General features: G+C 49.8%; 1 protein-coding gene across 1 annotated transcript in view; it reads right to left on the reverse strand.

The window, feature by feature from the left end:
• Positions 1 to 26,184, reverse strand: part of LOC124044483 (receptor-type tyrosine-protein phosphatase-like N) — a 132,653-nt gene that overhangs the window by 66,483 nt on the left and 39,986 nt on the right. Inside the window, exons 4-5 of the mRNA XM_046364111.1 lie at positions 19,209 to 19,308; positions 17,369 to 18,734 (exon numbers count right to left, since the gene is read on the reverse strand). Of these exons, the coding sequence (XP_046220067.1) occupies positions 17,369 to 18,734; positions 19,209 to 19,308 (1,466 nt within the window). The remainder of the gene's footprint in view (positions 1 to 17,368; positions 18,735 to 19,208; positions 19,309 to 26,184) is intronic.

The raw sequence follows: 26,184 nt of genomic DNA on the forward strand, positions 1-26,184 counted from the left end.
TTGTGGACTTGGACTTTCCACCACGGATGGACCAGCTTTCCCTTCACACTTGGAAGTAAAACGACACCTGTGGCAAGCAACTTAGTCTGCTCTTGTGGAACAAGACAAGCAGGAGCAGACATGGTGGTGGACCCAGAAGCTTGGGAAGCCAGTTTAGCCACCGGGCCTCTGTCTGCAGACACTCTAGAAGATGGGAAGCCAGTTTAGCCACCGGGCCTCTGTCTGCAGACACTCTAGAAGATGGGAAGCCAGTTTAGCCACCGGGCCTCTGTCTGCAGACACTCTAGAAGATGGGAAGTCAGTTTAGCCACCGGGCCTCTGTCTGCAGACACTCTAGAAGATGGGAAGCCAGTTTAGCCACCGGGCCTCTGTCTGCAGACACTCTAGAAGATGGGGCGGCAGCAGCAGCAAGGTAAGAAGACGCGCAGCACTGATGGAAGAAGACGCGCAGCACGGATGAAAGAAGACGCACAGCACTGATGGAAGAGGACACGCAGCACAGATGGAAGAAGACGCGCAGCACTGATGAAAGAAGACGCGCAGCACGGATGGAAGAAGACGCGCAGCACGGATGAAAGAAGACACGCAGCATGGATGAAAGAAGACGCACAGCACGGATGAAAGAAGATGCGCAGCACTGATGGAAGAGGACACGCAGCACTGATGGAAGAGGACACGCAGCACTGATGGAAGAGGACACGCAGCACTGATGAAGAAGACGCGCAGCACTGATGAAAGAAGACACGCAGCACTGATGGAAGAGGACACGCAGCACTGATGGAAGAGGCAGCACTGATGGAAGAGGACACGCAGCACTGATGGAAGAGGACACGCAGCACTGATGGAAGAGGACACGCAGCACTGATGGAAGAGGACACGCAGCACTGATGGAAGAGGACACGCAGCACTGATGGAAGAGGACACGCAGCACTGATGGAAGAGGACACGCAGCACTGATGAAAGAAGACGCGCAGCACTGATGAAAGAAGACGCACAGCACGGATGAAAGAGGACACGCATCACTGATGAAAGAGGACACGCAGCACTGATGAAAGAAGACGCGCAGCACGGATGGAAGAAGACACGCAGCACTGATGAAAGAGGACACGCATCACTGATGAAAGAGGACACGCAGCACTGATGAAAGAAGACGCGCAGCACGGATGGAAGAAGACACGCAGCACTGATGAAAGAAGAAGCGCAGCACTGATGAAAGAAGACGCGCAGCACGGATGGAAGAAGACGCGCAGCACTGATGGAAGAGGACACGCAGCACTGATGGAAGAGGACACGCAGCACTGATGGAAGAAGACGCGCAGCACGGATGGAAGAAGACGCGCAGCACTGATGGAAGAAGACGCGCAGCACTGATGGAAGAGGACATGCAGCACTGATGAAAGAAGACGCGCAGCACTGATGGAAGAAGACGAGCAGCACTGATGAAAGAAGACACGCAGCACTGATGAAAGAAGACGCGCAGCACTGATGAAAGAGGACACGCAGCACTGATGAAAGAAGACACGCAGCACTGATGAAAGAAGACACGCAGCACTGATGGAAGAAGACGCGCAGCACTGATGGAAGAGGACACGCAGCACTGATGGAAGAAGATGCTCAACACTGAGGAAAGAGGACACGCAGCACCGAAGAACAAACACGCTCAACACCGAGGAAAGAGGACACGCAGCACCGCCTCCTGCTTATTTTTTGCTCAGAATGAGACTGCATAGACTCCAGGGCCAAACCAAACAACCCCGTAGGAGAAAATCAGCTCATCCAAGTACAACTGCCAGTCTCTCTCCGGCACCTGCGACAAAGTCAACCAAATGTGCCCAGTGCCACCACGGTAGCGCCCATGCTTTTCCCAAAGCGCTGAGACGATGAACAGGACATGATGAAATCGACCGTAGCACAAATCTCATCTAGGAGCTTTGTGTGGGGCTCCCCAGCAGAACTGTTGCCAGTTCAGCCAACAGCTCAGTCTGGTAAACCTGCAGCTTGCAACTGTAGGTTCAGGGCCCGGGCTGCCACACCCCTGGGCCCTGTACACCCTCTCAAGCTGTGCCCCCTGAAAAATGACAGTGGTTATTTGGGAGTGACGGTTGGGGTTAACCATCGCTTTGTTAGCCAATGGGACTAGGTAGCCAGCTAGTTTCCCATCCCATCCACCGGAGGCACGTGGACAAGCCCAACACTCTCCAGCCCTCCACATCCATGAAGTGGGAATACCCATGCAACATTAGCTTGGGCCCAGGTCATCTAATCGATGAAGCCTGGAAAAAGAGGCAAGCAGTGCTTGACTGTGGCTAGCACCAGTGGCAGCTATTTCCCACCAAAACCGGGATGCCTTCCGCAGCTGGGGGAGGAGGATGGCCACTCCACTTATACGCGTCTCAATGAGCGGAAGCCAGGGATTCCCATGCTACATCCACAGCAGGGTACTGTGTAACAGGTCACACGTCATCAGAGCACAAAACATGCTGAACTTGTGTACTATTCTCCCTTTACTATTCTACCTTTACTATTCCACCTTTACTATTCTACCTTTACTATTCTACCTTTACTATTCTACCTTTACTATTCTACCTTTACTATTCTACCTTTACTATTCTACCTTTACTATTCTACCTTTACTATTCCACCTTTACTATTCTACCTTTACTATTCTACCTTTACTATTCTACCTTTACTATTCTACCTTTACTATTCCAACTTTACTATTCTACCTTTACTATTCTACCTTTACTATTCTACCTTTACTATTCTACCTTTACTATTCCACCTTTACTAATCTACCTTTACTAATCTACCTTTACTATTCTACCTTTACTATTCTACCTTTACTATTCCACCTTTACTATTCTACCTTTACTATTCTACCTTTACTATTCTACCTTTACTATTCTCCCTTTACTATTCTACCTTCACTATTCTACCTTTACTATTCCAACTTTACTATTCTACCTTTACTAATCTACCTTTACTAATCTACCTTTACTATTCTACCTTTACTATTCCAACTTTACTATTCTACCTTTACTATTCTACCTTTACTATTCTACCTTTACTATTCTACCTTTACTATTCTACCTTTACTATTCCACCTTTACTATTCTACCTTTACTATTCTACCTTTACTATTCCAACTTTACTATTCTACCTTTACTATTCTACCTTTACTATTCTACCTTTACTATTCTACCTTTACTATTCTACCTTTACTATTACACCTTTACTATTCTACCTTTACTATTCTACCTTTACTATTCTACCTTTACTATTTTACCTTTACTATTCTACCTTTACTATTCTACCTTTACTATTCCACCTTTACTATTCTACCTTTACTATTCTACCTTTACTATTCCAACTTTACTATTCTACCTTTACTATTCTACCTTTACTATTCTACCTTTACTATTCTGCCCTACACCCAAACAAGGGCACTGCGTTCATCCACCTCTGGCCTGCTCGCCTCCCTACCACTGAGGAAGTACAGCTATCAAAACTCTACCTGGCCCCCAATGGTGGAACAAACTCCCTCACGACGCCAGGACAGCGGAGTCAATCACCACCTTCCGGAGACACCTTCTTTAAGGAATACCTAGGATTTAAGTAATCCCTCTCACCCCACCCCCTAAGTTTTAGATGCACTATTGTTAAGTGACTGTCCCACTGGATGTCATAAGGTGAATGCACCAATTTGTAAGTCGCTCTGGATAAGAGCGTCTGCTAAATGACTTAAATGTAATGTAATGTACCTTTACTATTATAACTTTACTATTCCAACTTAACTATTCTACCTTTACTATTCTACCTTTACTATTCTACCTTTACTATTCTACCTTTACTAATCTACCTTTACTATCCTACCTGTTTAATTAAGATCCCGCGACACAGTTAACCTCAGTTACTGGGACCGTTGCTATATATCCCGCGATACCGCTAAAGTCTGAAGAGCTGTTGCTTGGCAAAGCAGCTAGCCTAGCTGCTAGCTATCAAGCTAGCCAAGTTTCCTTTAACAGATTGAACACAGCCCGCGACATGGTTAGCCCTTGTGTCTAGTTCCGGGCTTGTAGCTGTTTAAATCACTGCTGTTTGTGGCCATTTCCATTGGACCTGTGAGCTGTGCTGGCTGGAATTGCGTGGTTTTACCAACGTTAGCCTTCGTTGCCACCATCATGCCTCCAAAAGTTAAAGATCTTTTAAAATCAACAACACAATGTATACAAGCAATTGTTACAGAACCAGGAAAATAGCTTCAAGAGCTTTGTCCAAATACTGGTGGACTCAACTAACAAAAGAATGGATGATCTGACCAGAACAGTTTGCAGTTCTCCCCGGGAGAATGTGGATGTCATGAAAGAGACAGACTTACAGCAAGATGACAAACTGTAAGTCCATCTGAGATGACATCAGCGCTGTCTGTGAATCATTAAAAAATACTATCTAGACGGACAATCCAGGAGGAACAACGTTGTTGTGGATGTCATACCAGAGTCTCCACATGGATGGCCACCAGAGTCTCCACCTGGATGGCCTACCAGAGTCTCCACCTGGATGGCATACCAGAGTCTCCACCTGGACGGCATACCAGAGTCTCCACCTGGACGGCATACCAGAGTCTCCACCTGGACGGCCTACCAGAGTCTCCACCTGGATGGCCTACCAGAGTCTCCACATGGATGGCATACCAGAGTCTCCACCTGGATGGCATACCAGAGTCTCCACCTGGATGGCCTGCCAGAGTCTCCACCTGGATGGCCTACCAGAGTCTCCACCTGGATGGCCTACCAGAGTCTCCACATGGATGGCATACCAGAGTCTCCACCTGGATGGCATACCAGAGTCTCCACCTGGATGGCATACCAGAGTCTCCACCTGGATGGCATACCAGAGTCTCCACCTGGATGGCATACCAGAGTCTCCACCTGGATGGCCTACCAGAGTCTCCACCTGGATGGCCTACCAGAGTCTCCACCTGGATGGCCTACCAGAGTCTCCACCTGGATGTCATACCAGAGTCCACCTGGATGGCATACCAGAGTCTCCACCTGGATGGCATACCAGAGTCTCCACCTGGATGGCATACCAGAGTCTCCACCTGGATGGCATACCAGAGTCTCCACCTGGATGGCATACCAGAGTCTCCACCTGGATGGCATACCAGAGTCTCCACCTGGATGGCATACCAGAGTCTCCACCTGGATGGCCTACCAGAGTCTCCACCTGGATGGCATACCAGAGTCTCCACCTGGATGGCATACCAGAGTCTCCACCTGGATGGCCTACCAGAGTCTCCACCTGGATGGCCTACCAGAGTGTCCACCTGGATGTCATACCAGAGTCCACCTGGATGGCATACCAGAGTCTCCACCTGGATGGCATACCAGAGTCTCCACCTGGATGGCATACCAGAGTCTCCACCTGGATGTCATACCAGAGTCCACCTGGATGGCATACCAGAGTCTCCACCTGGATGGCATACCAGAGTCTCCACCTGGATGGCATACCAGAGTCTCCACCTGGATGGCATACCAGAGTCTCCACCTGGATGGCATACCAGAGTCTCTGTCATGTTTTGTCATTGATTATCATGCCTTGTCCCTGTTCTTCTCCTTCTATTCGTTTCCCTCTGCTGGTCTTATTAGGTTCTTTCCCTCTTTCTATCCCTCTCTCTCCCCCTCCCTCTCTCACTCTCCCGCTCTCTCTTCTCTCTATCGTTCCGTTCCTGCTCCCAGCTGTTCCTATTCCCCTAATCAATCATTTAGTCTTCCCACACCTGTTCCCGATCCTTTTCCCTGATTAGAGTCCCTATTTCTCTCCTTGTTATTCGTTTCTGCCCTGTCGGTTCCTTGTCTAGAATTCACCGTGCTGTGTTTGTGTATCGCCCTGTCGTGTCGTGTTTTCCTCAGATGCTGCGTGGTGAGCAGGTGTCTGAGTCTGTTTGGTTCAAGTGCCTTCCCGAGGCAACCTGCTGTTCACCTGCTGTTCAAGATCGAGTCTCCAGTTTGTCCTCGTCATTTCGAGTGAAAGTTGTGTTTTTTGATTGTATTTACTTTACTGGATTAAAGACTCTGTTTTCGCCAAGTCGCTTTTGGGTCCTCTTTCACCTGCATGACAGAAGGAACCGACCAAGGAATGGACCCAGCGACTTCAGACGCTCGTTACACTGCCGTCGAGATCCAAGGAGCCATGCTCGGCAGACACGAGCAGGAATTGTCTGCTGCTCGCCATGCCGTGGAGAACCTGGTCGCTCAGGTTTCCGACCTCTCTGGACAGTTCCAGAGTCTTCGTCTCGTGCCACCTGTTACTTCCTGGCCTGCCGAGCCTCCAGAACCTAGGGTTAATAACCCACCTTGCTACTCCGGGCAGCCCACTGAGTGCCGCTCCTTTCTCACGCAGTGTGAGATTGTGTTCTCTCTCCAACCCAACACATACTCTAGAGAGAGAGCTCGGGTTGCTTACGTCATTTCACTCCTTACTGGCCGGGCTCAAGAATGGGGCACAGCTATCTGGGAGGCAAGGGCTGATTGCTCTAACAAGTACCAGAACTTTAAAGAGGAGATGATTCGGGTTTTTGACCGTTCAGTTTTTGGTAGGGAGGCTTCTAGGGCCCTGGCTTCCCTATGCCAAGGTGAACGGTCCATAACGGATTATTCTATTGAGTTTCGCACTCTTGCTGCCTCTAGTGAGTGGAACGAGCCGGCGCTGCTCGCTCGTTTTCTGGAGGGACTCCACGCAGTGGTTAAGGATGAGATTCTCTCCCGGGAGGTTCCTTCAGATGTGGACTCTTTGATTGCTCTCGCCATCCGCATAGAACGACGGGTAGATCTTCGTCACCGGGCTCGTGGAAGAGAGCTCGCATCAACGGTGTTTCCCTGCTCCGCATCGCAACCATCTCCCTCCTCTGGCTCAGAGACTGAGCCCATGCAGCTGGGAGGGATTCGCATCTCGACTAAGGAGAGGGAACGGAGGATCACCAACCGCCTGTGCCTCTATTGCGGAGTTGCTGGACATTTTGTTAATTCATGTCCAGTAAAAGCCAGAGCTCATCTGTAAGCGGAGGGCTACAGGTGAGTGCAACTACTCAAGTCTCTCCATCAAGATCCTGTACTACTTTGTCGGTCCATCTACGCTGGACCGGTTCGGGTGCTACATGTAGTGCCTTGATAGACTCTGGGGCTGAGGGTTGTTTCATGGACGAAGCATGGGTTCGGAAACATGACATTCCTTTCAGAGAGTTAGAGAAGCCTACGCCCATGTTCGCCTTAGATGGTAGTCATCTTCCCAGTATCAGATTTGAGACACTACCTTTAACCCTCACAGTATCTGGTAACCACAGTGAGACTATTTCTTTTTTGATTTTTCGTTCACCGTTTACACCTGTTGTTTTGGGTCATCCCTGGCTAGTATGTCATAATCCTTCTATTAATTGGTCTAGTAATTCTATCCTATCCTGGAACGTTTCTTGTCATGTGAAGTGTTTAATGTCTGCCATCCCTCCCGTTTCTTCTGTCCCTACTTCTCAGGAGGAACCTGGCGATTTGACAGGAGTGCCGGAGGAATATCATGATCTGCGCACGGTCTTCAGTCGGTCCCGAGCCAACTCCCTTCCTCCTCACCGGTCGTATGATTGTAGTATTGATCTCCTTCCGGGGACCACTCCTCCTCGGGGTAGACTATACTCTCTGTCGGCTCCCGAACGTAAGGCTCTCGAGGATTATTTGTCTGTGTCTCTTGACGCCGGTACCATAGTGCCTTCTTCCTCTCCGGCCGGGGCGGGGTTCTTTTTTTGTTAAGAAGAAGGACGGTACTCATTTACATTACATTACATTACATTTAAGTCATTTAGCAGACGCTCTTATCCAGAGCGACTTACAAATTGGTGCATTCACCTTATGACATCCAGTGGGACAGTCACTTAACAATAGTGCATCTAAAACTTAGGGGGGTGGGGTGAGAGGGATTACTTAACCTATCCTAGGTATTCCTTAAAGAGGTGGGGTTTCAGGTGTCTCCGGAAGGTGGTGATTGACTCCGCTGTCCTGGCGTCGTGAGGGAGTTTGTTCCACCATTGGGGGGGCCAGGGCAGCGAACAGTTTTGACTGGGCTGAGCGGGAGCTGTACTTCCTCAGTGGTAGGGAGGCGAGCAGGCCAGAGGTGGATGAACGCAGTGCCCTTGTTTGGGTGTAGGGCCTGATCAGAGCCTGGAGGTACTGAGGTGCCGTTCCCCTCACAGCTCCGTAGGCAAGCACCATGGTCTTGTAGCGGATGCGAGCTTCAACTGGAAGCCAGTGGAGAGAACGGAGGAGCGGGGTGACGTGAGAGAACTTGGGAAGGTTGAACACCAGACGGGCTGCGGCGTTCTGGATGAGTTGAAGGGGTTTAATGGCACAGGCAGGGAGCCCAGCCAACAGCGAGTTGCAGTAATCCAGACGGGAGATGACAAGTGCCTGGATTAGGACCTGCGCCGCTTCCTGTGTGAGGCAGGGTCGTACTCTGCGGATGTTGTAGAGCATGAACCTACAGGAACGGGCCACCGCCTTGATGTTAGTTGAGAACGACAGGGTGTTGTCCAGGATCACGCCAAGGTTCTTGGCGCTCTGGGAGGAGGACACAATGGAGTTGTCGACCGTGATGGCGAGATCATGGAACGGGCAGTCCTTCCCCGGGAGGAAGAGCAGCTCCGTCTTGCCGAGGTTCAGCTTGAGGTGGTGATCCGTCATCCACACTGATATGTCTGCCAGACATGCAGAGATGCGATTCGCCACCTGGTCATCAGAAGGGGAAAGGAGAAGATTAATTGTGTGTCGTCTGCATAGCAATGATAAGAGAGACCATGTGAGGTTATGACAGAGCCAAGTGACTTGGTGTATAGCGAGAATAGGAGAGGGCCAAGAACAGAGCCCTGGGGACACCAGTGGTGAGAGCGCGTGGTGAGGAGACAGATTCTCGCCACGCCACCTGGTAGGAGCGACCTGTCAGGTAGGACGCAATCCAAGCGTGGGCCGCGCCGGAGATGCCCAACTCGGAGAGGGTGGAGAGGAGGATCTGATGGTTCACAGTATCGAAGGCAGCCGATAGATCTAGAAGGATGAGAGCAGAGGAGAGAGAGTTAGCTTTAGCAGTGCGGAGCGCCTCCGTGATACAGAGGAGAGCAGTCTCAGTTGAATGACTAGTCTTGAAACCTGACTGATTTGGATCAAGAAGGTCATTCAGAGAGAGATAGCGGGAGAGCTGGCCAAGGACGGCACGTTCAAGAGTTTTGGAGAGAAAAGAAAGAAGGGATACTGGTCTGTAATTGTTGACATCGGAGGGATCGAGTGTAGGTTTTTTCAGAAGGGGTGCAACTCTCGCTCTCTTGAAGACGGAAGGGACGTAGCCAACGGTCAGGGATGAGTTGATGAGCGAGGTGAGGTAAGGGAGAAGGTCTCCGGAAATGGTCTGGAGAAGAGAGGAGGGGATAGGGTCAAGCGGGCAGGTTGTTGGGCGGCCGGCCGTCACAAGACGCGAGATTTCATCTGGAGAGAGAGGGAGAAAGAGGTCAGAGCACAGGGTAGGGCAGTGTGAGCAGAACCAGCGGTGTCGTTTGACTTAGCAAACGAGGATCGGATGTCGTCGACCTTCTTTTCAAAATGGTTGACGAAGTCATCTGCAGAGAGGGAGGAGGGGGGGGGGGCGGAGGATTCAGGAGGGAGGAGAAGGTGGCAAAGAGCTTCCTAGGGTTAGAGGCAGATGCTTGGAATTTAGCGTGGTAGAAAGTGGCTTTAGCAGCAGAGACAGAGGAGGAAAATGTAGAGAGGAGGGAGTGAAAGGATGCCAGGTCCGCAGGGAGGCGAGTTTTCCTCCATTTCCGCTCGGCTGCCCGGAGCCCTGTTCTGTGAGCTCGCAATGAGTCATCGAGCCACGGAGCGGGAGGGGAGGACCGAGCCGGCCTGGAGGATAGGGGACATAGAGAGTCAAGGGATGCAGAGAGGGAGGAGAGGAGGGTTGAGGAGGCAGAATCAGGAGATAGGTGGGAGAAGGTTTGAGCGGAGGGAAGAGATGATAGGATGGAAGAGGAGAGAGTAGCGGGGAGAGAGAGCGAAGGTTGGGACGGCGCGATACCATCCGAGTAGGGGCAGTGTGGGAGGTGTTGGATGAGAGCGAGAGGGAAAAGGATACAAGGCAGTGGTCGGAGACTTGGAGGGAGTTGCAGTGAGGTTAGTGGAAGAACAGCATCTAGTAAAGATGAGGTCGAGCGTATTGCCTGCCTTGTGAGTAGGGGGGAAGGTGAGAGGGTGAGGTCAAAAGAGGAGAGGAGTGGAAAGAAGGAGGCAGAGAGGAAAGAGTCAAAGGTAGACGTGGGGAGGTTAAAGTCGCCCAGAACTGTGAGAGGTGAGCCGTCCTCAGGAAAGGAGCTTATCAAGGCATCAAGCTCATTGATGAACTCTCCGAGGGAACCTGGAGGGCGATAAATGATAAGGATGTTAAGCTTGAAAGGGCTAGTAACTGTGACAGCATGGAATTCAAAGGAGGCGATAGACAGATGGGTAAGGGGAGAAAGAGAGAATGACCACTTGGGAGAGATGAGGATCCCGGTGCCACCACCCCGCTGACCAGATGCTCTCGGGGTGTGCGAGAACACGTGGGCGGACGAAGAGAGAGCAGTAGGAGTAGCAGTGTTGTCTGTGGTGATCCATGTTTCCGTCAGTGCCAAGAAGTCGAGGGACTGGAGGGAGGCATAGGCTGAGATGAACTCTGCCTTGTTGACCGCAGATTGGCAGTTCCAGAGGCTACCGGAGACCTGGAACTCCACGTGGGTCGTGCGCGCTGGGACCACCAGAGTAGGGTGGCCGCGGCCACGCGGTGAGGAGCGTTTGTATGGTCTGTGCAGAGAGGAGAGAACAGGGATAAACAGACACATAGTTGACAGGCTACAGAAGAGGCTACGCTAATGCAAAGGAGATTGGAATGACAAGTGGACTACACGTCTCGAATGTTCAGAAAGTTAAGCTACGTAGCAAGAATCTTATTGACTAAAATGATTAAAATGATACAGTACTGCTGAAGTAGGCTAGCTGGCAGTGGGTGCGTTGTTGACACTACACTAATCAAGTCATTCCGTTGAGTGTAATAGTTTCTGCAGTGTTGCTATTCGGGGGCTAGCAGGCTAGCTAGCAGTGTTGTTTACGTTACGTTGCGTTAAAAGAACGACAATAGATGGCTAGCGAACCTAGAAAATCGCTCTAGACTACACAATTATCTTTGATACAAAGACGGCTATGTAGCTAGCTAAGTAGCTAGCTACGATCAAACAAATCAAACCGTTGTACTGTAATGAAATGAAGTGAAAATGTGATACAACCTGTGAATGCGACCGGGTAGTTGAGTTCTATACAGAAGACGTTGGCTAGCGTTGGCTAGCTGTTGGCTAGCTAGCAGAGTCACCTGCCCCACAGATCAGTACACTGCTGCCCAGGGTCACTCTGCGCCCCTGCGTGGATTATCGAGGGCTGAATGACATAACGGTTAAGAATCGTTATCCGCTTCCCCTTATGTCATCAGCCTTCGAGATTCTGCAGGGAGCCAGGTGCTTTACTAAGTTGGACCTTCGTAACGCTTACCATCTCGTGCGCATCAGAGAGGGGGACGAGTGGAAAACGGCGTTTAACACTCCGTTAGGGCATTTTGAGTACCGGGTTCTGCCGTTTGGTCTCGCCAATGCGCCAGCTGTTTTTCAGGCATTAGTTAATGATGTTCTGAGAGACATGCTGAACATCTTTGTTTTTGTCTATCTTGACGATATCCTGATTTTTTCGCCGTCACTCGAGATTCATGTTCAGCACGTTCGACGTGTTCTACAGCGCCTTTTAGAGAATTGTCTCTACGTAAAGGCTGAGAAGTGCTCTTTTCATGTCTCCTCCGTTACTTTTCTCGGTTCCGTTATTTCCGCTGAAGGCATTCAGATGGATTCCGCTAAGGTCCAAGCTGTCAGTGATTGGCCCGTTCCAAGGTCACGTGTCGAGTTGCAGCGCTTTTTAGGTTTCGCTAATTTCTATCGGCGTTTCATTCGTAATTTCGGTCAAGTTGCTGCCCCTCTCACAGCTCTTACTTCTGTCAAGACGTGTTTTAAGTGGTCCGGTTCCGCCCAGGGAGCTTTTAATCTTCTAAAAGAACGTTTTACGTCCGCTCCTATCCTCGTTACTCCTGACGTCACTAGACAATTCATTGTCGAGGTTGACGCTTCAGAGGTAGGCGTGGGAGCCATTCTATCCCAGCGCTTCCAGTCTGACGATAAGGTTCATCCTTGCGCTTATTTTTCTCATCGCCTGTCGCCATCTGAGCGCAACTATGATGTGGGTAACCGTGAACTGCTCGCCATCCGCTTAGCCCTAGGCGAATGGCGACAGTGGTTGGAGGGGGCGACCGTTCCTTTTGTCGTTTGGACAGACCATAAGAACCTTGAGTACATCCGTTCTGCCAAACGACTTAATGCCCGTCAAGCTCGTTGGGCGTTGTTTTTCGCTCGTTTCGAGTTTGTGATTTCTTACCGTCCGGGTAGCAAGAACACCAAGCCTGATGCCTTATCCCGTCTGTTTAGTTCTTCTGTGGCTTCTACTGATCCCGAGGGGATTCTTCCTTATGGGCGTGTTGTCGGGTTAACAGTCTGGGGAATTGAAAGACAGGTTAAGCAAGCACTCACGCACACTGCGTCGCGCGCTTGTCCTAGTAACCTCCTTTTTCGTTCCTGTTTCCACTCGTCTGGCTGTTCTTCAGTGGGCTCACTCTGCCAAGTTAGCTGGTCATCCCGGTGTTCGAGGCACTCTTGCGTCTATTCGCCAGCGCTTTTGGTGGCCGACTCAGGAGCGTGACACGCGCCGTTTCGTGGCTGCTTGTTCGGACTGCGCGCAGACTAAGTCGGGTAACTCTCCTCCTGCCGGTCGTCTCAGACCGCTCCCATTCCTTCTCGACCATGGTCTCACATCGCCCTAGACTTCATTACCGGTCTGCCTTTGTCTGCGGGGAAGACTGTGATTCTTACGGTTGTCGATAGGTTCTCTAAGGCGGCACATTTCATTCCCCTCGCTAAACTTCCTTCCGCTAAGGAGACGGCACAAATCATTATCGAGAATGTATTCAGAATTCATGGCCTCCCGTTAGACGCCGTTTCAGACAGAGGCCCGCAATTCACGTCACAGTTTTGGAGGGAGTTCTGTCGTTTGATTGGTGCGTCCGTCAGTCTCTCTTCCGGGTTTCATCCCCAGTCTAACGGTCAAGCAGAGAGGGCCAATCAGACGATTGGTCGCATACTACGCAGCCTTTCTTTCAGAAACCCTGCGTCTTGGGCAGAACAGCTCCCCTGGGCAGAATACGCTCACAATTCGCTTCCTTCGTCTGCTACCGGGTTATCTCCGTTTCAGAGTAGTCTGGGTTACCAGCCTCCTCTGTTCTCATCCCAGCTTGCCGAGTCCAGCGTTCCCTCCGCTCAAGCGTTTGTCCAACGTTGTGAGCGCACCTGGAAGAGGGTGAGGTCTGCACTTTGCCGTTACAGGGCACAGACTGTGAGAGCCGCCAATAAACGCAGGATTAAGAGTCCAAGGTATTGTTGCGGCCAGAGAGTGTGGCTTTCCACTCGCAACCTTCCTCTTACGACAGCTTCTCGTAAGTTGACTCCGCGGTTCATTGGTCCGTTCCGTGTCTCCCAGGTCGTCAATCCTGTCGCTGTGCGACTGCTTCTTCCGCGACATCTTCGTCGCGTCCATCCTGTCTTCCATGTCTCCTGTGTCAAGCCCTTTCTTCGCACTCCCGTTCGTCTTCCCTCCCCCCCTCCCGTCCTTGTCGAGAGCGCACCTATTTACAAGGTACATAAGATCATGGACATGCGTTCTCGGGGACGGGGTCACCAATACTTAGTGGATTGGGAGGGTTACGGTCCTGAGGAGAGGAGTTGGGTTCCGTCTCGGGACGTGCTGGACCGTTCACTCATTGATGATTTCCTCCGTTGCCGCCAGGATTCCTCCTCGAGTGCGCCAGGAGGCGCTCGGTGAGTGGGGGGTACTGTCATGTTTTGTCATTGATTAACATGCCTTGTCCCTGTTCTTCTCCTTCTATTCGTTTCCCTCTGCTGGTCTTATTAGGTTCTTTCCCTCTTTCTATCCCTCTCTCTCCCCCTCCCTCTCTCACTCTCCCGCTCTCTCTTCTCTCTATCGTTCCGTTCCTGCTCCCAGCTGTTCCTATTCCCCTAATCAATCATTTAGTCTTCCCACACCTGTTCCCGATCCTTTTCCCTGATTAGAGTCCCTATTTCTCTCCTTGTTATTCGTTTCTGCCCTGTCGGTTCCTTGTCTAGAATTCACCGTGCTGTGTTTGTGTATCGCCCTGTCGTGTCGTGTTTTCCTCAGATGCTGCGTGGTGAGCAGGTGTCTGAGTCTGTTTGGTTCAAGTGCCTTCCCGAGGCAACCTGCTGTTCACCTGCTGTTCAAGATCGAGTCTCCAGTTTGTCCTCGTCATTTCGAGTGAAAGTTGTGTTTTTTGATTGTATTTACTTTACTGGATTAAAGACTCTGTTTTCGCCAAGTCGCTTTTGGGTCCTCTTTCACCTGCATGACAGTCTCCACCTGGATGGAGGCTGAAGAGAAAGTGAGAACAATTATCAGTAAAAAAAAGCTGCAGATGGAACATAGGTAGATTGAGGTGGAGCTCGCTGTAACGCGCCCAGGTGACAGTCTCAGGTTGATAGTGGTGAAGACCGATAGTGGTCTAGTTCCTAAGGTTCAAGGACAAGATGGCTGTTCTGGAGAGAGCCAAGAACTTGAGAGGAACCAGAGGCGGAAAAAACCTATGGAAGCTGCCAGAAAGCATGGTGTCATTTTAGTTGACCTTTATTTAACTAGGCAAGTCAGTTAAGAACACGTTCTTATTTTCAATGACGGCTAGGAACAGTGGGTTAACTGCCTGTTCAGGGGCAGAACGACAGATTTGTCAGCTCAGGGTTCAGCTCAGTGGTTTGAATTTGCTACCTTCCGGTTACTAGTCCAACACTCTAAACACTAGGCTACCCTGCCGCCCCTCATTGCTTACATCCCCTACGATAAGCACATTGTCCACCACGGGAGGTTGGGCTCGTGGTAATGGCTGGAGCAGAATAGGTGGATTGGTATCAAATATATCAGACACATGCTTTCCGAATGTTTGATGTCATTCCATTTGCTCCGTTCTGGACATTATTATGAGCCATCCTCCCTTCAGCAGCCTCCTGTGTTGTCCACCCTCCTTCCAGAAAGCCTGAGAGAACCCAAGAGAACTCTCCTCGGTTATCGTCACAGCCGTATATATCTCCCTGCTTCCGGGTCAGCAGCTCCAGTCTACACGCACACACACAAACACATATGCACGCACGCACACACACAAACACATATGCACGCACGCACACACACACACACACACACACACACACACACACACACACACACACACACACACACACACACACACACACACACACACACACACACACGCACGCACGCACACGCACGCACGCACGCACGCACGCACGCACGCACGCGCACGCACGCACGCACGCACGCACGCACGCACGCACGCACACACACGCACGCACGCACGCACGCACACACACACGCACGCACACACACGCACACACACACGCACGCACGCACACACACACACACACACGCGCACGCGCACATGCACACACACACACGCCTGTTTGACTGAATATTAGCTCAACAATATTTTTAATTGTACTTCGTTTTTTCTCCATGTTTTGTCTATCTCTGATAAGCTACACAGGAAAAGGCTAAGAATTTACCATATTAATATGTGTAGCTTTCAAAATAAGGTTAACTTAAGAAACTAAAACAGGAAGCGTTCGTGCTTAGGTCTATCCAACTCTGGTCTGACCAATCGGATTCCACGCTTCAAGATTGCTTCGATCATATGCCACACCTGTCAGGTGGATGGATTATCTTGGCAAAGGAGAAATGCTCACTAACAGGGATGTACATTTTCTTTTCTTACTAAATAATAATATTTGGCCTGTAGGAAAATTCTGTGATTTCTTAAATTTCAGCTCACGAAACATGGGACCAATACTTTACGTGTTGCGTTTATATTTTTTGTTCAGTATAGTTACCAAACTTTAACACACAACATGCAGAAGGATGAGCCTCCTTAAGTGGGACAGTTCAGTTGGAGTAAAGCCTGATACATTTATTTGTTCTAAATGTTTGTTTAAGAAATGTGTGAAATGTTCTGTTCAGTTCCAGGCGAAGAGCAGGAAGAATTGAAGGGAGGAATTCATGCCTCGAGTTTATCACCTGTAGAAGGCGGGGCTTCAAGTGAGGTACCTCGAGTTTATCACCTGTAGAAGGCGGGGCTTCAAGTGAGGTACCTCGAGTTTATCACCTGTAGAAGGCGGGGCTTCAAGTGAGGTACCTCGAGTTTATCACCTGTAGAAGGCGGGGCTTCAAGTGAGGTACCTCGAGTTTATCACCTGTAGAAGGCGGGGCTTCAAGTGATGTACCTCGAGTTTATCACCTGTAGAAGGCGGGGCTTCAAGTGAGGTACCTCGAGTTTATCACCTGTAGAAGGCGGGGCTTCAAGTGAGGTACCTCGAGTTTATCACCTGTAGAAGGCGGGGCTTCAAGTGAGGTACCTCGAGTTTATCACCTGTAGAAGGGGGGCTTCAAGTGAGGTACCTCGAGTTTATCACCTGTAGAAGGCGGGGCTTCAAGTGAGGTACCTCGAGTTTATCACCTGTAGAAGGCGGGGCTTCAAGTGATGTACCTCGAGTTTATCACCTGTAGAAGGCGGGGCTTCAAGTAATGTACCTCGAGTTTATCACCTGTAGAAGGCGGGGCTTCAAGTGATGTACCTCGAGTTTATCACCTGTAGAAGGCGGGGCTTCAAGTGATGTACCTCGAGTTTATCACCTGTAGAAGACGGGGCTTCAAGTGAGGTACCTCGAGTTTATCACCTGTAGAAGGCGGGGCTTCAAGTGAGGAACCTCGAGTTTATCACCTGTAGAAGGCGGGGCTTCAAGTGAGGTACCTCGAGTTTATCACCTGTAGAAGGCGGGGCTTCAAATGAGGTACCACGAGTTTATCACCTGTAGAAGGCGGGGCTTCAAGTGAGGTACCTCGAGTTTATCACCTGTAGAAGGCGGGGCTTCAAGTGAGGTACGGTGTTCATTGGTCATGTCAGGTGTGATTCTATTGTTCCTCAGTAGAGGGCGCTTGCGCGTAAACTCCCAATAGTTGTATTGTACAGAGTTTACCGAAAGTGGACAAATTATCTTTACAATATAAAGTTTGTTGTGTGTCTGAGTGTCTGTGTTAACATGCATGGCTGTAGCCTACAGTACCTGTTGGTAGGTAAAGGGGTCCATGGAAGATGTCTGCATGCGGAGGGGGGACTGGAGATGGTCTACTATCAAGTGGTCCTGGTGGCTGTCAGCCTGACTGGGATATCCTCCCTGATTGGAGGAGCTGCTGGGGTATCTTCCCTGATTGGAGGAGCTGCTGGGGTATCCTCCCTGATTGGAGGAGCTGCTGGGGTATCCTCCCTGACTGGAGGAGCTGCTGGGGTATCCTCCCTGACTGGAGGAGCTGCTGGGGTATCGTCCCTGATTGGAGGAGCTGCTGGGGTATCCTCCCTGACTGGAGGAGCTGCTGGGGTATCCTCCCTGACTGGAGGAGCTGCTGGGGTATCCTCCGTGACTGGAGGAGCTGCTGGGGTATCCTCCCTGCTTAGAGGAGCTGCTGGTGTATCCTCCCTGCTTAGAGGAGCTGCTGAGGTATCCTCCCTGATTAGAGGAGCTGCTGGGGTATCCTCCCTGCTTAGAGGAGCTGCTGGGGTATCTTCCCTGACTGGAGGAGCTGCTGGGGTATCCTCCCTGACTGGAGGAGCTGCTGGGGTATCCTCCCTGCTTAGAGGAACTGCTGAGGTATCCTCCCTGCTTAGAGGAGCTGCTGGGGTATCCTCCCTGCTTAGAGGAGCTGCTGGGGTATCCTCCCTGACTGGAGGAGATGCTGGGGTATCCTCCCTGACTGGAGGAGCTGCTGGGGTATCCTCCCTGCTTAGAGGAGCTGCTGGGGTATCCTCCCTGCTTAGAGGAGCTGCTGGGGTATCCTCCCTGACTGGAGGAGCTGCTGGGGTATCCTCCCTGACTGGAGGAGCTGCTGGGGTATCCTCCCTGCTTAGAGGAGCTGCTGGGGTATCCTCCCTGACTGGAGGAGCTGCTGGGGTATCCTCCCTGCTTAGAGGAGCTGCTGGGGTATCCTCCCTGCTTAGAGGAGCTGCTGGGGTATCCTCCCTGACTGGAGGAGCTGCTGAGGTATCCTCCCTGCTTAGAGGAGCTGCTGGGGTATCCTCCCTGACTGGAGGAGCCGCTGGGGTATCCTCCCTGACTGGAGGAGCTGCTGGGGTATCCTCCCTGACTGGAGGAGCTGCTGGGGTATCCTCCCTGCTTGGAGGAGCTGCTGGGGTATCCTCCCTGACTGGAGGAGCTGCCGGGGTATCCTCCCTGACTGGAGGAGCTGCTGGGGTATCCTCCCTGCTTGGAGGAGCTGCTGGGGTATCCTCCCTGCTTGGAGGAGCTGCTGGGGTATCCTCCCTGCTTGGAGGAGCTGCTGGGGTATCTTCCCTGACTGGAGGAGCTGCTGAGGTATCCTCCCTGACTGGAGGAGCTGCTGGGGTGTGCTCTCTGATTGGAGGAGCTCTGCTTGGTTCTGGTAGGGAGTACAAGCCAAGGGGGAGAGTTTAGCAGATCAGAGAGAGTCATTCTACAAAGTGCTCAGAATAGGAGTGCTGATAGAGGATCAGCTTTGCTTTCTAGGTCATAATTAATCAAATGTTATACAGACATGGGGGACCTGTTCCTGGTCTGACACACTTTTTGAATACGGGCCCTAAGCATAGTGCTGCTTTCGTGTCCTACACAGAGGTCTATAGGACACACAAGACAATGTTGGATAGTCTAGAGAAAAAGCTCACTGGTCTAAATCCTCTTTCAGTTCCTGTAATCATCTTTACATTCACAGCTACACAGAGACAAAATACTACTGGATAGACCAGCTGGGAGAAGGCCCAGAGGTCAACTTTATATTCACAGCTACACATAGACAAAATACTACTGAATAGACCAGCTGGGAGAAGGCCCAGAGGTCAACTTTATATTCTCTCAAATCTATTAGTATCCTTACTGTGAAAAGGAGGAGGCCTTTAGGGACTGTGTGGTGTGAGGAACTCTGCTCAGCTCTTTGGCAACAACGTACTGGGTAATGTCATCCTGCCAGGACAGACCTACAATTGGACAATTGGGATAAAGAATATTTGCTTGGGTAATTCATATTTTTAGGAACATGTTGAATCAATGTTGTATTTGAACATGAGTCGATTTTTGGTTAAATCAGCTAAAAAGTCATCGTAAAACACAGGGGGCTCTATTTTCTGGTGCTAAGGAGGCGCAAGGATCAAACGCACGTTAGTTTGCAATTTGGTCAAGTAATACTGGCGCACTGGCATTTTCCTGCCTTAACGCTAAGTTTGGCTATTCAACATAATTTCCCAGCCTTATTAACGCCAGGTTTGGTCATTCAACAACATTTCCCAGCCCGAAATGCTATATTTGGCAATTCGACATCAGCTCACTTGCACTGAGGTGGGAAGCTTGGCAGTATATGAGGTGTGTCCTTAAAAACAAGTGCAAAAGTGACAATTTAATGGAGAGCTAATGGGACGTTTTAATACCCACAAACAAAGCAGCAGTTAGCAGTAACACAGTTGACAATGACGTGCATTTAGAGAGAAAGCCCAGTGTATTTAGAGAGAAAGCCCAGTGTATTTAGAGAGAAAGCCCAGTGCATTTAGAGAGAAAGCCCAGTGTATTTAGAGAGAAAGCCCAGTGCATTTAGAGAGAAAGCCCAGTGCATTTAGAGAGAAAGCCCAGTGTATTTAGAGAGAAAGCCCAGTGCATTTAGAGAGAAAGCCCAGTGTATTTAGAGAGAAAGCCCAGTGTATTTAGAGAGAACGCCCAGTGTATTTAGAGAGCGAAAGCCCAGTGTATTTAGAGAGAAAGCCCAGTGCATTTAGAGAGAAAGCCCAGTGCATTTAGAGAGAAAGCACAGCGTATTTAGAGACCGAAAGCCCAGTGTATTGAGAGAGTGAAAGCCCAGTGTATTTAGAGAGCGAAAGCCCAGTGTATTTAGAGAGAAAGCCCAGTGTATTTAGAGAGAAAGCCCAGTGCATTTAGAGAGAAAGCCCAGTGTATTTAGAGAGAAAGCCCAGTGTATTTAGAGAGAACGCCCAGTGTATTTAGAGAGCGAAAGCCCAGTGTATTTAGAGAGAAAGCCCAGTGCATTTAGAGAGAAAGCCCAGTGCATTTAGAGAGAAAGCACAGCGTATTTAGAGACCGAAAGCCCAGTGTATTGAGAGAGTGAAAGCCCAGTGTATTTAGAGCGAAAGCCCAGTGCATTTAGAGAGAAAGCCCAGTGTATTTAGAGAGCGAAAGCCCAGTGTATTTAGAGCGAAAGCCCAGTGTATTTAGAGAGCGAAAGCCCAGTGTATTTAGAGACAAAGCCCATTGTATTTAGAGAGAAAGCCCAGTGTATTTAGAGAGCGAAAGCCCAGTGCATTTAGAGAGAAAGCCCAGTGTATTTAGAGAGAAAGCCCAGTGTATTTAGAGAGCGAAAGCCCAGTGTATTTAGAGACAAAGCCCATTGTATTTAGAGAGAAAGCCCAGTGTATTTAGAGAGCGAAAGCCCAGTGCATTTAGAGAGAAAGCCCAGTGTATTTAGAGAGAAAGCCCAGTGTATTTAGAGACCGAAAGCCCAGTGTATTGAGAGAGCGAAAGCCCAGTGTATTGAGAGAGCGAAAGCCCAGTGTATTTAGAGCGAAAGCCCAGTGCATTTAGAGAGAAAGCCCAGTGTATTTAGAGAGCGAAAGCCCAGTGTATTTAGAGCGAAAGCCCAGTGTAGTTAGAGAGCGAAAGCCCAGTGTATTTAGAGAGCGAAAGCCCAGTGTATTTAGAGAGCGAAAGCCCAGTGTATTTAGAGAGCGAAAGCCCAGTGTATTTAGAGAGCGAAAGCCCAGTGTATTTAGAGAGCGAAAGCCCAGTGTATTTAGAGAGCGAAAGCCCAGTGTATTTAGAGAGCGAAAGCCCAGTGTATTGAGAGAGTGAAAGCCCAGTGTATTTAGAGAGCGAAAGCCCAGTGTATTTAGAGAGAAAGCCCAGTGTATTTAGAGAGAAAGCCCAGTGCATTTAGAGAGAAAGCCCAGTGTATTTAGAGAGAAAGCCCAGTGTATTTAGAGAGAACGCCCAGTGTATTTAGAGAGCGAAAGCCCAGTGTATTTAGAGAGAAAGCCCAGTGCATTTAGAGAGAAAGCCCAGTGCATTTAGAGAGAAAGCACAGCGTATTTAGAGACCGAAAGCCCAGTGTATTGAGAGAGTGAAAGCCCAGTGTATTTAGAGCGAAAGCCCAGTGCATTTAGAGAGAAAGCCCAGTGTATTTAGAGAGCGAAAGCCCAGTGTATTTAGAGCGAAAGCCCAGTGTATTTAGAGAGCGAAAGCCCAGTGTATTTAGAGACAAAGCCCATTGTATTTAGAGAGAAAGCCCAGTGTATTTAGAGAGCGAAAGCCCAGTGCATTTAGAGAGAAAGCCCAGTGTATTTAGAGAGAAAGCCCAGTGTATTTAGAGAGCGAAAGCCCAGTGTATTTAGAGACAAAGCCCATTGTATTTAGAGAGAAAGCCCAGTGTATTTAGAGAGCGAAAGCCCAGTGCATTTAGAGAGAAAGCCCAGTGTATTTAGAGAGAAAGCCCAGTGTATTTAGAGACCGAAAGCCCAGTGTATTGAGAGAGCGAAAGCCCAGTGTATTGAGAGAGCGAAAGCCCAGTGTATTTAGAGCGAAAGCCCAGTGCATTTAGAGAGAAAGCCCAGTGTATTTAGAGAGCGAAAGCCCAGTGTATTTAGAGCGAAAGCCCAGTGTAGTTAGAGAGCGAAAGCCCAGTGTATTTAGAGAGCGAAAGCCCAGTGTATTTAGAGAGCGAAAGCCCAGTGTATTTAGAGAGCGAAAGCCCAGTGTATTTAGAGAGCGAAAGCCCAGTGTATTTAGAGAGCGAAAGCCCAGTGTATTTAGAGAGCGAAAGCCCAGTGTATTTAGAGAGCGAAAGCCCAGTGTATTTAGAGAGCGAAAGCCCAGTGTATTTAGAGAGCGAAAGCCCAGTGTATTTAGAGAGCGAAAGCCCAGTGTATTGAGAGAGCGAAAGCCCAGTGTATTTAGAGCGAAAGCCCAGTGCATTTAGAGAGAAAGCCCAGTGTATTTAGAGAGCGAAAGCCCAGTGTATTTAGAGCGAAAGCCCAGTGTAGTGAGAGCGAAAGCCCAGTGTATTTAGAGAGCGAAAGCCCAGTGTATTTAGAGAGCGAAAGCCCAGTGTATTTAGAGCGAAAGCCCAGTGTATTTAGAGAGCGAAAGCCCAGTGTATTTAGAGAGCGAAAGCCCAGTGTATTTAGAGAGCGAAAGCCCAGTGTATTTAGAGAGCGAAAGCCCAGTGTATTGAGAGAGTGAAAGCCCAGTGTATTTAGAGAGCGAAAGCCCAGTGTATTTAGAGAGAAAGCCCAGTGTATTTAGAGAGAAAGCCCAGTGCATTTAGAGAGAAAGCCCAGTGTATTTAGAGAGAAAGCCCAGTGTATTTAGAGAGAACGCCCAGTGTATTTAGAGAGCGAAAGCCCAGTGTATTTAGAGAGAAAGCCCAGTGCATTTAGAAGCCCAGTGCATTTAGAGAGAAAGCACAGCGTATTTAGAGACCGCCCAGTGTATTGAGAGAGTGAAAGCCCAGTGTATTTAGAGCGAAAGCCCAGTGCATTTAGAGAGAAAGCCCAGTGTATTTAGAGAGCGAAAGCCCAGTGTATTTAGAGCGAAAGCCCAGTGTATTTAGAGAGCGAAAGCCCAGTGTATTTAGAGACAAAGCCCATTGTATTTAGAGAGAAAGCCCAGTGTATTTAGAGAGCGAAAGCCCAGTGCATTTAGAGAGAAAGCCCAGTGTATTTAGAGAGAAAGCCCAGTGTATTTAGAGAGCGAAAGCCCAGTGTATTTAGAGACAAAGCCCATTGTATTTAGAGAGAAAGCCCAGTGTATTTAGAGAGCGAAAGCCCAGTGCATTTAGAGAAAAGCCCAGTGTATTTAGAGAGAAAGCCCAGTGTATTTAGAGACCGAAAGCCCAGTGTATTGAGAGAGCGAAAGCCCAGTGTATTGAGAGAGCGAAAGCCCAGTGTATTTAGAGCGAAAGCCCAGTGCATTTAGAGAGAAAGCCCAGTGTATTTAGAGAGCGAAAGCCCAGTGTATTTAGAGCGAAAGCCCAGTGTAGTTAGAGAGCGAAAGCCCAGTGTATTTAGAGAGCGAAAGCCCAGTGTATTTAGAGAGCGAAAGCCCAGTGTATTTAGAGAGCGAAAGCCCAGTGTATTTAGAGAGCGAAAGCCCAGTGTATTTAGAGAGCGAAAGCCCAGTGTATTTAGAGAGCGAAAGCCCAGTGTATTTAGAGAGCGAAAGCCCAGTGTATTTAGAGAGCGAAAGCCCAGTGTATTTAGAGAGCGAAAGCCCAGTTTATTTAGAGAGCGAAAGCCCAGTGTATTTAGAGAGCGAAAGCCCAGTGTATTTAGAGAGCGAAAGCCCAGCGTATTTAGAGAGCGAAAGCCCAGTTTATTTCGAGAACGAAAGCCCAGTGTAGTTCGAGAGCGAAAGCCCAGTGTATTTAGAGAGCGAAAGCCCAGTGTAGTTCGAGAGCGAAAGCCCAGTGTATTGAGAGAGTGAAAGCCCAGTGTATTTAGAGAGCGAAAGCCCAGTGTATTTAGAGAGCGAAAGCCCAGTGTATTTAGAGACCGAAAGCCCAGTGTATTTAGAGAGCGAAAGCCCAGTGTATTTAGAGAGCGAAAGCCCAGTGTATTTAGAGAGCGAAAGCCCAGTGTATTTAGAGAGCGAAAGCCCAGTTTATTTAGAGAGCGAAAGCCCAGTGTATTTAGAGAGCGAAAGCCCAGTGTATTTAGAGAGCGAAAGCCCAGCGTATTTAGAGAGCGAAAGCCCAGTTTATTTCGAGAACGAAAGCCCAGTGTAGTTCGAGAGCGAAAGCCCAGTGTATTTAGAGAGCGAAAGCCCAGTGTAGTTCGAGAGCGAAAGCCCAGTGTATTTAGAGAGCGAAAGCCCAGTGTATTTAGAGAGCGAAAGCCCAGTGTATTTAGAGAACGAAAGCCCAGTGTATTTAGAGAGCGAAAGCCCAGTGTATTTAGAGAGCGAAAGCCCAGCCTTTCCTGCCATGACGCACAGTTCCCATAGAAGGAGAGATGTTTATCTTTGTGCTGGAGAATTTCCTATTTAGAAATATTAAAAAACAAATGGGTCCGCCCCCCCATCCCCCCATTGAATTAAAAACCAAGCATAGCCTACCCACCCTTTAATCAATGCCGGTTTAGAAGCATTGCATAGGTGCGTACTTTTAGTAGCCTATGAATAAAAGGGTTTTAATTAGTCAACTAAGAGTGCTTTGGATTGTTTCCTTTTTTAATTAATTAATTGAAAAAGTCAAGTCAGTTTAGAACAAATTCTTATTTACAATGACTGTCTACCCCGGTCAAACGGTCAATGACTGCCTACCGCGGTCAAACGGTCAATGACTGTCTACCGCGGCCAAACGGCCATTGACTGCCTACCGCGGCCAAACAGCCATTGACTGCCTACCGCGGCCAAACGGCCATTGACTGCCTACCCCGGTCAAACAGCCATTGACTGCCTACCGCGGCCAACTGGCCAATGACTGCCTACCGCGGCCAAACGGCCATTGACTGCCTACCGCGGCCAAACAGCCATTGACTGCCTACCGCGGCCAAACGGCCATTGACTGCCTACCCCGGTCAAACAGCCATTGACTGCCTACCGCAGCCAACTGGCCAATGACTGCCTACCGCGGCCAAACGGCCATTGACTGCCTACCCCGGTCAAACAGCCATTGACTGCCTACCGCGGCCAAACGGCCAATGACTGCCTACCGCGGTCAAACGGTCAATGACTGTCTACCGCGGCCAAACGGCCAATGACTGCCTACCCCGGTCAAACAGCCATTGACTGCCTACCGCGGTCAAATGGTCAATGACTGTCTACCGCGGCCAAACGGCCATTGACTGCCTACCGCGGCCAAACGGCCATTGACTGCCTACCCAGGTCAAACGGCCAATGACTGCCTACCCCGGCCAAACGGCCAATGACTGCCTACCCCGGTCAAACGGCCAATGACTGCCTACCCCGGTCAAACGGCCAATGACTGCCTACCCCGGCCAAACGGCCAATGGCTGCCTACCCCGGCCAAACGGCCAATGACTGCCTACTCCGGCCAAACGGCCAAAGACTGCCTACCCCGGCCAAACGGCCAATGACTGCCTACCCCGGCCAAACGGCCAATGACTGCCTACCCCGGCCAAACGGCCAATGACTGCCTACCCCGGCCAAACGGCCAATGACTGCCTACCCCGGTCAAACGGCCAATGACTGCCTACCGCGGCCAAACGGCCAATGACTGCCTACCCCGGCCAAACCCTCAAAGACACACTTCAAACTATTCAGTCCTCCTATAATGCCATATCTACGGCAGATAATAGTAAAATAATCTGGCAAACACATAGGCAACGGTACATTAGACAGGAGCCCAGTATTTTGTACAGATGTGCGAATGTTGTGCATACTCTGGGCAAAGGCTAATATAATGAAGGCTAGTTCAGCAATACATTGTTTCTTTTTTATCCTGGCCTTGCAAAGCTGACAAGTATATTTTATTTTTGGAGAAGTGCGACACTTAAAGACACGTAGTCTAGGTTCGGCTAGGCTAGGTTCGGCTAGGCTAGGCTAGGTTCGGGCCGGCTAGGTTTGGCTACGCTAGGATTGGCTAGGCTCGGTTCGGCTAGGCTAGGCTAGATTCGGGCCGGCTAGGTTCGGCTACGCTAGGTTCGGCTCGGCTAGGCTCGGCTAAGCTCGGCTAAGCTCGGTTCGGCTAGGCTCAGCTCAACTCGGTTCGGCTAGGTTTGGCTAAGCTCGGCTAGGCTAGTTTCGGCTATGCTAAGTTCGGCTACGCTAGGTTCGGCAAGGTTTGGCTAGGCTTGGCTAGGCTCATTGAAGCCAATTGAAGCCAATTGCAACCA

The sequence above is a fragment of the Oncorhynchus gorbuscha genome, linkage group LG09 (genome assembly GCF_021184085.1).
Source record: "Oncorhynchus gorbuscha isolate QuinsamMale2020 ecotype Even-year linkage group LG09, OgorEven_v1.0, whole genome shotgun sequence".
NCBI lineage: Eukaryota > Metazoa > Chordata > Actinopteri > Salmoniformes > Salmonidae > Oncorhynchus > Oncorhynchus gorbuscha.